We start from the raw sequence: 15,801 nt of genomic DNA, 5'->3' as shown, positions 1-15,801 counted from the left end.
TAAATATATTCATAAAAAACAAAAAACACTACTACTGTTTCCAGGCCTAGTATCACAGAAAGCCAAGACCAATCCATAAGAACTCCAATCACAACCCGGTACGCTCCACACCACGCTTTGCACTATACACCATTAATACTTTTTCTCATTTTTTTTTTTTCTTACATTATTCCATCCACAACATCTTTTTTAAAAAAAGAAGATAAAAAAAACACGAGACAACATTACTTCATACCAATATGCTATCACAAAAAAAAAACAAAGAAGTAAAAGCACAACAAAATAATAACTAAAAACCATATTAAACTAAAATAATTAATATAAATATAAATATGACAACCCGCCTAGCATTGCATAGGCCCACCTCGAGGATTTATCGGCACTGACAATTCAGGAATCACGTCATTCACGGAGAAAGAAACACGCAGGCCATTTGGCCGATCAAAACAAAGGAGAGGTGGAACCGATTTTGTTACCCATGCTTGAATACCACAATCAGCAAGCTTTGATCTTTTTTTCAATCAGCCGTTTTCTAATATCTCTCACTGCCGTCGGAGCATCATCACTAAGATAAATATCTTTATGACCGCAAACAGTCTTTCCTTTAAGTTTTTTACTCTGTTTCAGAATCGTTATTTTTTGTTATTTAGACCGAAAAGTAACTTTAAAATATCTAAGCTCTTTTTTTAATTATGTAACATCAAATTCTGGGGTCTCGTTTACACCTAGTCCTTCTTCACAAACAGTTTTGAAAATCGCTTTAGCTTCCTCTTTATCATCGCAAGGTACATTCCAAACCCCTATATTTTTCTCATTCATTCTATACTCGCAATGCATTAACCGATTTTTCAACTGATTATTTTCTTCACGGAGAAACACTGACTCAGCTGTAACAACACTAATCTGTGATTTTACATTTATTATTTCATTCTCATTAGCCGCCACATGGGTCTGGATCGTCGAAAATTGCTGCGTTTGGCCATATAGCGCTTCCTCAAGCGATTTGACCCGGGTTTCCAGAGATTTGAACTGGTCCGTGATACCGTCAAGCTTTTTTCCATTGTCTTTCACTATAGTTAGAATTTCATAAAAGCTCCGAGCCAGCGTCGAAATTGACAAAGTTTCTCCCTCCTTAGGTGAAGATGACGAATAATCATTTTGATCCTCTTCGAATGAGACTTCTTTACGGTTTCTTTTATTTCGCCCCATGAATAAGCAGAAATTAAAAAAATGGACAAATAGTCTTACCTCAGCCGGCAACGATTGTTTATCCACGTTGTTGCTAGCGTGCAGTGCTTTTAGCCGTTTGGCACGGCAAACACCTTTTCCAACGTCGGTAATCAAAGGCTCTGTTTATAATGACTCAAATCCAATCCTCTTTTACTCCATGCAATTCTTCCGTTCAAAGCAATAATCACACACAAAAAATTTTCTTTCATCAATTCAAAACATTAATCTCACAAGCTATTTCACTCCTCAGCCAAAACTACCGCAGGCACGGAGCGCCTAAGGTGTTACTCGTTCGGGGAATGAATCATGACTGAATCATTCTTCACATTTCTTAATTTACAGCCATTTAGTAGAACATGACATTACCGACTGCCATTACCCTAGGATAGGGGATAATACCGGTGAAAGCTGATTTCGAACTGCAACTCGTAATACCAATTAGGTAAGCTTGATTAATGCTCAATTTAAGTATGCAATAGGTATAATATACCATGTTAGCTATTTCACATTATTACGTTTGAATTTTATTTTTATGTTAATTTTTATTCTCATTTTACCTTGGGTGAACGCCATTACCTCAATATTCCCTATGACAAAAAGATAAATATGAAAGGACAAATGACAAAATTACAAAAATTAAACCGATCAGACCATGTTTACAATATAACCACCATAACGAGGTTCAGTCGAATATTACTTTTGTGATAGCTTATTGCACCATTTGTGATCATATTTACCAATGCCACTGGTTGTAATATTATTTCATCAAGAACCACATACTAAAAACCCACAAGAACACAACAACAAACAAATATACTAAATACATGCAAAAAACATTTAGATACCCCCCCCCCCAAAAAAAAAAATAGCATCAAGGAAAATTAACTAACCTGTCCACAAATGTGACAAAATCGTCTAGCTTCATGAAAAAGATTATTTAAAATTTATTGATATACAGGTTAAATTACTTTAAATCATAAAGATAGCAGAATTATGACTTGATGATATCAAAGCAGTTTAAGATACAAGGGTGAGCTGATTAAGGAGATCAGATGATCATTAGCTCAAGTAGTTCGAACAAAACAACGTTAGCGATTTCCGTTCTTCTCACTCCCATATAAAATCGGAATGCACGGAACAAAAAGACTCTGCACAGCTTTGCGCCCTTCAATATTAAAAATATGACCTATTTTTCTAGCATTTGATCAGAAATTATATCCGGAGCGTCTTTTTTAAGCACGGAGTACTGAATTCGCCCAAATTAAGTTTGAAGAGAAATAGTGTTTTTCTATCATTTCGTTTCTTTGCAGAAATATATTCTTGTGACTGTGTAAGGTAATTAGCCAAGTGTTTGGACGTTAAAACCTCAGAAAACTTAAAAAGTGGACTTGTCACACTAGCTGCTGAAAGATTCATATTCTAAAAATAATATTTCTAAGTTAAAGTTGTTACCAACAGAACTCTTCCGTAGCAACCAGACGATGCGAAACGATAAACGATATCAGATGCGGTTGAAAACGACACCTGAACTTGATTCTACTTAATTCAGTACTTGTTTACTCATTTTACTGACTTACTAAGCCATATCGTATTATCATTGCCACTATTTTTTGTTGAGAAAAAAGCACCATTCTGAATGCACATAAACGAAACAAAGATAAGACCAAATGATCCACCTCCTCGCCTTAGGGATGCCCATGAGACGAATGGAAAACTTACCCTGTATCAAATATTTGTGATTTGGCCTGATTTCTTCTATCAACAGAGCCATCTTTGGTTAATCTTCTTTCAATAGCTTCATGCTTAATTCCAGCAAGATATGAATATCCTTTGCTTGAAACCGAATCCCCAGGATTTTCATTTAGCAAAATTTTCTTTTGCAATTCAGCACATCCCTGAAATAGCATATTATTTAGAAGGTAGGCTTATGAGAAGGAAGGGATCCTCACGTAAATGACATTCAAATCTGTCACGGAGGGACAGTACTTGTCAAAAAATTTATCGATTAATCGCAGAAGGGTTCAGGTTACCTAACGAATTTGGCCTAGATTAAACGTTTTTGACCAAATTACTAAGCCTCAACAAATGATGATAAAATGGATAAAAAAGCTGGATTCCTCTAATCATGCTTTTACTTGTCCAAAACAAAAGAGATGTCTGACACTATAGTTTTCCAGAACATTAAATATTCTGCAAAATGAGTAAACCATATCCAGAGATGATTCAGTGCAGAATGCCCTTTTCTGATTTGCTATGCTGTCCGTTAAATTATTGCGGAAATAATTATGGAACTGAAAAGTTTCGCAAACCTTTCAGAGCTTTTTCCTCTTATGGATTAATCAGAAGATGATTAGTTTCATGCATTTAATTCTTGGATAGCCCTGTAGCCAAGCCTTCAAACCTTGCTAAGAAACTTTAGCAAACCTGTACAGGCATGCATACTGTACAGTCCACTTTTAGAAGAAAATTAAATTAAATTGACAAGTTTTCTTTTAAAATGAAAGTAAAGAGGGACATCAAAGCTCAGGACGAATAGGAATTACCCAGTCGATGAGTGGGGTTAGCCACTTCTATCAACCTTCCGCTCTTTATGCTACATTTTAAAGTGCTAACCCGAAAGTATTTTAAGCACACAAAAAACATAGCCACTAGACAATTACAAGTGTTTATTTACTAATTGCTATTCAAAACATTTGGACAGAAAACTTTATTGTTTGAAGACAATATGAATGAATAAGCCCTTCCATACCCGAGGTGTTGTGAAAACAGAACTTCCTATCACACTTCTCTTTGTTAGGGCATTTGTTCATAGAGTATTAGAGGGAGGGAGAGTCAAACTTAAGCGTAAAGAGTAGGGTCAAAAGAGGTAAAACGAAAAAAAGAGTAAAGAAGAGGGAAACGAGGATAATACAAGCCAGTGAAAAACGTGGACTATAATGCAAATATTTCGGTCAAGACCTCCGCACGACCGTCTTCAGTGCACAAAAAAAAACACTAATAAAAATCCAAGGATGATATAAGAAATAAAACCTTAAAACAAACACAAGAACTAAAATATAACGACCCTCTCAATGTAACGATGAAAGGGTAACTGAGTATCCTTGGAATTTTATTAGTAATTTTTATTTTATTATCATGCACTGAGGATGGTCAAGCGGAGGTCTTGACCCAAATATTTGCGTTGTAGTCAAAGTTTTCACTGGCTTGTATTATCCTCGTTTCTCTCTTCTTTACTGTTTTTTTTTTTCGTTTTGTCATGATTAGCCAGTGTGGTCCCAGAAATCATTCATGTCAAAAGAGGTGACAGCTACCCTCATATAAATGATAATTTCTATTGGTTTTGAATCGTTATTTCGCTCTTCAGTTGTATTCGAAACTACCTTTTTTTAAATTCTATCTCTGTTCACATAAAAATGATACTCAGAATATTTCAAGGGTATGCCTCTAGAAACAGTTTTTCTATATTTCAATCTTTCTTATCGGAACAACTATTTTGACCTTCAAAATTCATACACTGTTTTATCTTGACCTGACCCCGAACCGAAAAGGCAAGGAAGGGATCTCGCTATCCTTCAATAGCTTCCAACTCATAAAAGGGCAATATAGGCCTAACACACAATTTATGTTCGAAAGACCCGGCTTCCAATATTCAAGAACCATTGGCTTAATTCGAGCAGCCCTCTGGATCGTAGTTTTAGGGAGATATTAAAAAAAGGAAGGCAAAGATCCCTTCATTCACACATGGACACATAAGTTTATCGATTACTTTTTGGGTCTAAAATTTAGTGTTTTAATAATTTTGTCATTTCTATAAAAAAAAGGAAAGGTCCTAGGATTTCTAACTATTTTGGATAAAATTTACGTGCCATCCAAATTTTAACAAATGTGTAACATTCTCGCGTTTCACGTACAATTCACTAATAAACTTCATCACTAAAAATTAGTCATTTGCACAAGTTGGAGCTGTTTCCCATATGTGCGTTTTTGTAAATTTTGTCATTCCCATATTTAAGGAAAACTATTTTGGATAAAATTAATGTGCCATTCAAATTTTGACAAATGTGTAACATTCTCGCGTTTCTCGTGCAATTATCATTAGAAATTTTATATATCATTACTTTATCATTAGAAATTAGTCATTTGCATAAGTTGGAGTTGTTTCCCCCATAAGTTGTCTGAAAAACCTGGAATGTTCTTAAAAAAATTACCCGTTAGATTCTGAGCCCAACAAAAATATAGAGTTAAATCATAAGAAACTATGTGCATAATTATTACCAAAATATCACATTGCATGAAACTTACAGTTTATGCATGATTAAGAAGCTACATAAATGAAAAAATTGTACAAGTTTTCGAAATGGCGCATCTTTAATACCTCACGAACGGCTAAGGGTATTAAGCTGAAACTTAAAATTAGAGGAGAGTGCGGGACAAATGGAAGTTGAACTACGACTTGAGGAAAGGTTAGAGTTAAATCAAAAGACACTACATGCATCCAATATATCAGTATACCATAATGCAATATCTAGGGAACGAAAAAGGTCACTCAATTGAGAGACTAAAAATTAAAGTGCTCTTTTTAAGAGTCGAAAGTGATTGGGGGCAACAGACCCCCTCCCTTCCCCTTTTTACTACCAGAAATCGAAATTTTTTTAGTTACCCAATTTCATAGGCAACGCAATACCGCTGCCTAAGTAAAGAACTACCACAAATCAGCATCGATAAATAAATGAAATCCAAAACGAACAGAAATTACAATAAATAACCGAGTCAAACTCAAAACGAGCGGAAATTAACATGAGTAGGACTCAAAATCCCTATGCCTTCCCAAGGCCAGAACATAATTTGCACTTTACTGAAAAAAAAAAAATACAAATGAATGTGCATTGTCAGTTTAATATACATATACTGATATTTAGTAATCAAAATGTTAATATTATTTGATTTATTAAAGTTATAAAACTAAAAACATTTATATATTTTTTTCAGCAAAGTGCAAATTATGTTCTGGCCTTGGGGAGGCATAGGGGTTTTGAACCCTACTCATTTTAATTTCTGCTTGTTTTGAGTTTGACTCGGTTATTTATTGTAATTTCTGTTCGTTTTGGGTTTCATTTATTTATCGATGATGATTTGTGGTAGTTTCACGCTTGGTATATTATTTGATTTTTTTGTTTTGCTCATTTTTATTTAATGGAGTTCTTTACTTTTCTTTGATAAAATTATTTTGTGGAAAAAATGTTTTTTTTAATCATAAAAATAGTCGAAAGCTCACCAAATATGCTTCAGGAGCTGTAAAGAAAATAAAAGAATTTTTCAGTTTGTTTTTAATTTGAGTGAAAGGTACGGAATTAAGGTTCAAAGTGATGAAGAACAGAAGAAGCTGGTGAAATTTAATATTAATATGGAGTTAGAGGTAAAAAAGAAGAATTCTCTGTATTATATTATTGGAAACATGTGCTATTATGTGTGGACTAGAAGAAAAAGAAAGAACGTAGAGAGTTTGGAATATTTTAGGAGTCAAATTGAAAGGAAAATTGTATTATAAAATTTAAGTGAGGAATGGAGAAAATGTTTTTGTCATTTTGAATTGTAAATGTAAGTATGTGTATGGAAAAAAAGAAGCGAGAAAGAGAGTTTGAGTTTCTGAGCGGGGGGAGTGTGTGTATGAGTGAGAACAGCGTTGCCAATTATGTAAATAGAAATTAGCTTGTGTAATTTTTCCCCCGTGGTAGCTTTTGCCCAAAGTTTTATGGTCTACCAAAATTACACAAGCAAGGCATTCCTTTAAGGCCCATAGTAGCTTGTACGAAAGCCCATACGTCCAATATTGGGAAATGATTATACAAATCCTTTAAACCTTTACTTTAATCTCAAAAATCATATATATATAATTCGGTAAATTTAGTTGAAAACCTCACAACTGTAAATATCTTAGAAAATACAATTATAAGTAGCTTTGACATTGTTTCAAAGTATACAAATATTGATGTCACAGCATCTGAACAGTTATTAGAAAATAAAATCAAAGAAAATTATCACTTAATAGAAGCTTCAGCAGCAGGAATAGATGGTGATGTCTTACTGACCTTCGTTAAACTCTGTAAGAAATACTCAATGTATTTCCAATTCCGTAATTCTTTTTACCAGCAAATTAATGGCTTAGCGATGGGCGCGCCCCTCTCCGGGTTACTGGCGAATATTTATGTGGAACATATTGAAAATTGGGCATTAGATTCGTATTTTTCGAAACATATCTTTTGGGGAGGCTACATGGATGACGTGATTTCACTCTGGAATTATAGGGAAAGTGAACTTAAGGGTTTTTTAGATCACCTTAATACATATGATAGAAATTTACAGTTTACTTTAGAAATCAAAGTCGCAAACAAAATCCCATTTCCTAGATGTGTTAATTATTCGTAGTTTTGATAAACTCAATTTTACTATTTATAGAAAACCAACACAAAATAATATATTTTTGCATTTTACATCAAACCACCCCCCCCAAGTTAAAAGAGCAGTCGTAATATCCCTCGTCGATTAAGCCCTAAATATTTGTTCTCATTCCCACATCACAGCAGAATTAAACTTTATCACGGATATACGTTTTGGAAATGGGTAACCTATGTTATTTATTAATAGTGTAATTAACTGTAGACTGAAAAGACATTCCCGTAAAATTAATGATAGTTTACCAAGTGAGATGTCTGACAAGCCCTTAAACATAATTTACCTCCCCTATATCTCAAAAATCACAACAAATCTTAAAAAAGTTTGTACAAAAAACAATCTTTATTTAGCTTTCACAAATAATTTTAAATTAATAAATTTTCTAAATTCTGGTAAAGGTAAAACTCCAGTTATTTGCCCAAGCGGGGTCGATCAAACAACATACGATTGTGGCACATATTATGTAGGTAGAATACACCAGAATTTAGAAAAACGCATACAACAGCATAAAGATTATATTGTCAAAGCTCTAAATTCTAATATTTCCGCTGTTTCATCTGGTTCTGCATTAGACAGCCATATTTTTGAAAATCCTAACCACAATATACTTTTTGATGAATCCGCCCTTATTAGCAATGACCTAGGCATAAAGCAGGTGGTCCGAGAATCAATTGAAATCAAACTTAAGATTAATAATAATATTTTCTTAAATCGGGACTTGGGGGAATATACACTAAATGCTCTTTACACAAATTTAATTAAAAATGATCTTACAAAATATTTTAAAAAACCGATAGACATTAACACAGAACCGGTCACAAAAAGACCTTTGAGGTTAGCTGCCAAAAAGGCTGGATTAGCAATAAGAACGTGTTTTTAATTTATTTTTCTTTCATCTCATTGAATCGCCTTGTTTTACCTTACTTTTTATCAGTCCTGGATGAACTTCGCTGAAGTAACGATGCTAGGACTGCTTTCAAATTTTCACTTTTTTGGTTTTATTGGTCGCATGTTGTTGTGAGTCTTTTTTCTTTTATATATTTTTGTCTTGCTGAGGACGGCCCATGGACATAGGGCCGAAATATTCATTCAAATTATCTCCACTGTCTTACAAAAAGATTTCCCTTTTGTTCTTCGTATTATTGTTGTTTGTAAACAGAAATTAGATTTAATTTTTTTTTTATTTCAGGCGAAAATCAAGGAAGCCAAAAATGGAAAGAAAATGAAAGGAATGGAAATTAAAAATGGGGCAGTGTCGTCAACTCAGATTATTTGGTTCGTATATAAAGTGTTTATTTTATGTAATGTAAACATAAGCTGAAATGATACTTAAGTTGTGTGTGGGTGGATTGGGGGGATTAATGATTTTTTTTTTTTTTTTTTTTTTTTTTTTTTTTTTTTTTTTTTAGTGGCCTCGTTGTAGAATTGGAATTAAAGAAAGTTTGTTACTGTATGTTGAAAAGTAGCCACTGTAAGCGGGGACTTCCTGTAGCGGGAGGACGTCCTCTCTGCGGGAGAACATTTTTTTTAATGTGGTTTAGAGGTAGTAGTACAATAATGCGAAGACCACTCTTCGGCTGCTATTTTTAAGTAAATTAAAGTGCAGATGACATTTAGTTTTTTGTAAATGTTTAAATAGTTTTTTGTTTTATTTTATTGGTGCTCTGAGAGGCGAGAAGACGGGATTTTTTAAAATATTAAAAAAAAAAAAGAAGATGACAAGAACTTGACGACCCCTGGAACAAGGGGCGTAAATTATCCAAGTTGTCAATTGGTCACATATAGTTTGTATAATGAAAAGGGGAGGGGGCATGTTTGATCATGGGTGTCCGAATAGCTTGAAACTTTCAGAGATCGTTCTCAGGGCCAACAAATTCACAAATTTTTGGGGGAAAGGATGCCTGGAAAATGGCAAAACAACTTGTTGTTCCTGATTAGGTGTATTTTGAGCAAGCTCTTACAGATGTTTCGTTCACAGACATCCATGCACATAATTTTTCAAATTATTTATAGTATCTTGATAATGGCTTAAGGTAACGAATTGAAACTTCAAGAAAATCTAGAAGGATAGGGTTCGAATCGATTTTAAGCTTTGACTTGGAGGACGGAGAAAAATCGAACGATATTATGCGTACCTGGTTCATCGATTAATAAAGCCAAACATATAAGGAATAGAAATGATGACAAAGAGAAGTAGCGCTAGCGTTCCCTAAGCCTTGAATAGGCCAGAACGTTCATTTTCACTTTAGTAAAAACGGTTTGTATTTCGAAGAGTAGCCTACTTTTTTGTTTGTCGTAGAATCCACAACAGCACGAGAGAAAAAATGATATCTCGAGGCTAATCAAGGTTTAAAATAAGAGTAATGCTACCTATCCCCTTCCCTCCTTTTCGAAACCTCTAAACGAATTGAATTTCATTCCCATTTCATTGAAAGCAATAATCATGTTTTGAACAGGATGGTTTTTATTTTTCAAAACATAATCAACAGCAACAACAACAAAAAAGAAGAAAATCGCAATAATAACCAAGATTGCTGGAAAGAACTAATAAAAGTATTCTGATTGTTTAATATTATAATAGTATCCATTCCTGGAAGTATTATCAATTTTTGGTACATTAAAGTCATAACAGAAAACATATCCGAAATGAGTTTTGTTTTCAGTAAAGCACAAATGAAGCTGTGGACTTTAGAATGTGTCGGGGGCGTCAGCCCTAATTTTATTTGTGGTAATTTCTATTCGTCTAAAGTTCGACTTGATTTTTATATCATTTTCTATTCATTTTTGTCCTCATTTATCCACCGATAGTTTGGATTATTATATACATATTTCTGCTTGTCTTTGGTTTCAATATAGATCTTTATTTTTCTCTGATTTATTTCAATTTTTCTTTGTTTCTTTTTTTTATTAATCTTAAGAAATGACAATCCAGAATAAAAAACGCAGTGGAAGACCAGAGACTATCAAGGTTAAAAATTTCTAGACATGCTAGCAAGGCTATCCCCAGGGAGGGGGGTTACCAGGTTTGAATCCCCCACCCCCATAAAAACTGACCGACCCGTAAAAACGTTGCAAAAATGCATATAAACTAATTTTCAGTATGTTTTTAAAGTTTTTTTGTACCTCCCCCTCCCAAACAAGATTCCTGGATACATCCTTGCATGCAAGAAATTATGATTATTTACTTAATTTTTTTGCTAACATTAATTTTGGAATACTAAAGTTTAGGTTTTTTTTTTACTCTATTATAAATCCGGTTCATATTACAGAATATTCGAGAAAAGAGCATTCAGAAACACTCATCACTGTATCTATCTACCAAATTTATATAAGAAAAAAAAATCTATAATGAGCACAAAATAAGTAATTAATTAACAGCTATGACAAAGAGCGGATGCTAAAATTTAACACAAATAACAAATATTCATCCCTCCCAAAGGAAAGGCAGCAAAAACCGGAAATATGGTGCTTAATCATTTTAGTCTGTTTCTTTCAGCTGCGCTAATGAAACCAAAATTGTTAGCTGTTTGTTTCCATTATTTTCTAACAAGAATGGTGTGTTCAATAAAAGGCGTCATTCGCCATCATGAACAAACTTTGGAATTGAGCGATAAGGGAAAGTTTCTTTTTTTTTACGATACAAATAAGTAAGAACTTGAAAATCATTATTTTTTCCTCCACAGCTTCCAGTATATTTTTCACATAGTTATCTGCTTCTGAAGTTTAATAAAAATTTGGTACTCTTCCATTAGCTGGACTCTTTTTATATCTCAAACTCGAGCGCGTTGAAAAACCCGTTGTTCAACGGGATGATACAAGACTCCGCTGTAGAGAAGTACCATGTATAGCGTGGTTTTAATTGCGTATACGATATTTAAAGTGTTAGCACTATATAAAAGAGTCCAGCTAATGGAAGAGTACCAAAAATTTACTCCTCTCTTAAAAATAAATTAATGCGCATATGCCTTTATTTTGTCACGATGTTAGTTTCAATTTGGGTGACGTGAGAGCCTAATAAAAAAAAAAGGTACTAATGTATTACAGCCGCCCCACTAGTAAAGTTAGATCAATCCGAATGAAATATACCTAAATACAAGGCCGTATCCAGGGGGGGTGGGTGGTTTGAACCCCCCCCCCCCGAAATTTTTGACCGACTCGAAAATAAGTCGAAAATTAGTAAAACCTAGGTAAAAATCAGTAAAATTAGTCGAAAACTGAGTCAAAAATTAGTAACCCCCCCCCCCCCAAAAAAAGTCAAAAATTAGTAAAACCCCCCTGAACAAAAATCCTGGATACGGCCCTGCCTAAATACGATGAAAATATAATACTTTAGTAAAAAAACTATGGAAACTAAAACTGAGAATTATGGAAATCAGGCGGTTCAGAACGCATTATATTAAATACCTAACTTAATCAAAATACCAACTCTATATATAAAATATTTAATTAAAATATACCTACATTGTAGCATATCTCTCTCAGGCTAAGCTGATTATCACCGAGTAAATACCGAAATACAGAGAGAAACCGGTTCTACTCAAATCAAGAAATCAAAACATAAGTACCAAAATAAAAAAATAAAAAAACTCCCCTCTTTTCTATATTTTCAAGAAATTTTTTCTTAAGGAATCTGATGCTTCAACCAGTGGCGTCAGTTCACAAGAATTTAGGAAAGGACATGGGGCCAAAAAGCACTTTTCAAAATCCAGGTAGGGGGGAGGGGACAAATAAGTCATTTTTTCAATGAAAATAACAAAAAAAACATTTTCTAATGAAAATCCACCCAAAAAGTTATTGCTCAAAATCTAAACGGGCACAACCCCCCCCCCACCAATTAATGCCACTAGGTTCAACAAAAAAGTACTTAGCCCAATGACTCACCTTTCGAGTAATTCCTAAAAGTCGAAATATGTTTCCCTGGAGGAAGATACCCTCAGACAGCGAACGGGTAAAAGAGAATACCCCAACCTCCTGGTTGCAGTTACGTAGTGACAGGGTTGAAAATAAAATTTTCCCTAATTCAAATCGTATTTGTGAGTTCTTAAAAATGAAAAAAACAAATTTAAACCTCCAATATCAAAATTGAATTAAAAATAAAACACCGAAATCAAAAAATGGAGATGATAATAAGAAAATAATTCCTCGTGGATTTGGAAGAAGCCACGGGTCCCTCATTGCATGAAGCTACATCTGCAATACACGTTTTTTGTTGTTTTTTTTTCGACAAAAGAAAACAGAAAACAAGCATGGAACCAGAGTTTTAACACGAGAGAGCCGGAAACATTAAGTAGCATAGGCTATAATATACAATTACCTCCTTAGTTTGTGGTGGAATTTCAGGCAGGGCCCAGACTGACTCATTACTGTTCTCTTCAAAATAATACAGTCTGCCTTCTTCGTCAACTGATGAAAACCACTAAAAAAAAACAATAGAAATTGCAAGAAAAAAGGTGAGAACAAAATAAATGTCTGATTTACATTATTAACACTTTTGTACAGAGAAAAATCACTAACATGCATCTTTTCAGTCCCTTTGTCTTCCTATAGAATTACGAAGAAAGATGGAGTAACACATTTTTGCTATCATATTTTACAGCATTCGGTTTCATCCATATCGAATCCTATAATTCTGGAATACTACTCTGAAATATAGGCCAATAAAAATATACCCTGAGAAATTGTAAAACTTTGAAAATATTACTCGTCACAAAATCAAAAAGTAAGAATTTCAAACTAATCAAACAGTTCGTGGTAACGAACTGTAAATAAGGAGCGACCCGGCTCAATGGTAACCGAAACTCTAAAAAACCAAATTTTGATACCAATAGATACATCAAAAGAATCAGATTTTAATGCTGATTTCAAAATATATAATATATTTTAATATATATATATATATATATATATATATATATATATATATATATATATATATATATATATATATATATAATATATATATATATATATATTCAATATATTTCAAACTTATTTCATCAAGTTTAGTCCTACCTATCAAAAGTTACGCGCCTGAGAAAATTTCGCTGATTTTTAGAAAAAAGGGGGAAAGACCCCCTAAAAGTTATAGAACCTTAATGAAAATCACACCATCATATTCATCATATTCAGACCCATTGGACCTAGAATATCGTGGGAGGGCTCATTGGAACAAAGTTCAAAGTTCTAGTGCCCTTTTTAAGTGACCAAAAAATGGAGGGCAACTAGGCCCCCTCCCACGCTCATTTTTTCCCAAAGTCACCCGATCAAAATTTTGAGATGGCCATTTTGTTCAGCATGGTCGAAAATATGATAAATATGTCTTTTAGGATGACTTAATTCCCCGACGTTTCCAGGGGGAGGGCTGAAAGTTATGAACTTTACCCAATGTTAACATATAGCATTGGTTATTGGGAAGTATACAGACGTTTTCAGGGGGATTTTTCTGGTAGGTGGGGGGGGGTCGGAGGTTATATGGGAGGATCTTTCCATGAAGGAAGTTTTCATGGGGGAAAAGACATTGCTATGAAAGGGGCCCCGGATTTCTCAGCATTATTTAAGAAAAGATAAGAAATTAAATAAAAAAACAAGTTTTTCATCTGAAAGTAAAGGGCAATATCGGAACTTAACACGAACAGAAATCGTTTTGTATGTTATTGGGTTTGCCATTTAGTCAATCCCTGACTCTTTAAGCTAAAGTTTTTTTTGTAATTTCATAAGAGATGTTGGTTTTAATTAACGGACTTTGTGATTAAGAGGTCATTTTTAAAGAATTGGGACAAAATTCGAACTTTGGCTTAAAGAGCAAGGTATTGACTAGGGGGCGAACCCCCTAATATACGTATTAAAAATCTATGATTATAGAAGTTTATAACGTACGTTAATTCGCAAGTTACGTATATTTATTATTAATAAAAACGTTTGTAAACAAAATTAAACAAGCTTCGAGAAGGTCAATTAACCAATTAAAAGTAAACTTAGTATGCACATTTTGTCTCCATTATTCTTTTACGGTGAACCAATACCAAAACCTATATTAGTTACAAAATATTAAAAAATTAAATAAAAAAAACAAGTCTTTTAAAACTAAAAGTAAGGAACGACGTTAAAAGTTAAAACGAACAGAAATTTATTCTGTATATAAAAGAGGCTGTTCCCTCCTCAACGCCTCGCTCTTTACGCTAAATTTTGACTTTCTCACAACTCTATTTTTTTTTAAACAACAAAAAAACTTTAGCGTAAAGAGCGAGGCGTTGAGGAGCGGACAGCCCCTTTCATGTACAGAATAATTTCTGTTCGTTTTAAGTTTTAACGTCGTTCCTTACTTTCAGTTAAAAAAAACTTGTTTTTTTTTATTTAATTCTCAGATTAAGACAGGTACCCCAAAGCGTGATTCCTTCTCCTAATTCCCATCATTTCATCGGTTTTGCCCCATAAAAGTTACTATACAGTTCACCACTTGTATTGCTTTACAGGAATGGGGTGGGACGCTCCAAAGTACAGTCGCCATGAACAGATCCAAGGATTGGCCTTCTGGCCCGTCCTCCCCAGGAATTTTATCATTTATTTTACAAATTCTATAGTTTTTATAATTATATAATTCACCCTTTTGTGGGTTATCTAATCCTCCCACCTCACTTGAAATAAATCCTGGGATTTATAATCTCCATGAAAAAATCTTTCCGTTTTTTTTTTCTGAATTCCTGTTTCAGAATGCATTTAAAGTTTAATACCAGAGAGGAGAAAATAGAAGTGGTGGGGAGAGGAGGGACAAAAATACAAAGATAGAGGAGAGTCAGCACTTATTCAAGAAGCAGGGGGAAAATACAGGAAAGAAGACCAATTTAGTGATTGAGAGCTTTCTTTCTGATCGTTCACTGCGGATTATTCCTGACAGGTTAACTTCCCTGGAATATCCAATAAAGGCAGGCGCACCCCAGGGTAGTATCTTAAGACCTACGCTTTTCATTCTCTACATAAATGACATGAGAGACAACCTTACAAGCCCTCTGCATTACTTTGTCGATGACGCTATGCTACAACACGCGTAGCCATCCCAAAATATCAAGACCAAACCCAAGCCTCCCTGCCCCTACAGACGGATCTTTACATACACCCCAT

General features: G+C 34.0%; 1 protein-coding gene across 1 annotated transcript in view; it reads right to left on the bottom strand.

Annotated features, from left to right (window-relative positions):
* LOC148953993 (rho GTPase-activating protein 15-like) overlaps positions 1–15,801 on the bottom strand; it is a 149,859-nt gene that overhangs the window by 66,607 nt on the left and 67,451 nt on the right. Inside the window, exons 4-5 of the mRNA XM_089085728.1 lie at positions 12,998–13,099; positions 2,950–3,125 (exon numbers count right to left, since the gene is read on the bottom strand). Of these exons, the coding sequence (XP_088941854.1) occupies positions 2,950–3,125; positions 12,998–13,099 (278 nt within the window). The remainder of the gene's footprint in view (positions 1–2,949; positions 3,126–12,997; positions 13,100–15,801) is intronic.

Source organism: Artemia sp. Qi Xiang Cuo, chromosome 3 (genome assembly GCF_049724085.1).
Source record: "Artemia sp. Qi Xiang Cuo chromosome 3, ASM4972408v1, whole genome shotgun sequence".
Lineage (NCBI taxonomy): Eukaryota > Metazoa > Arthropoda > Branchiopoda > Anostraca > Artemiidae > Artemia > Artemia sp. Qi Xiang Cuo.
This window is presented reverse-complemented; position numbering and strand designations above follow the sequence as displayed.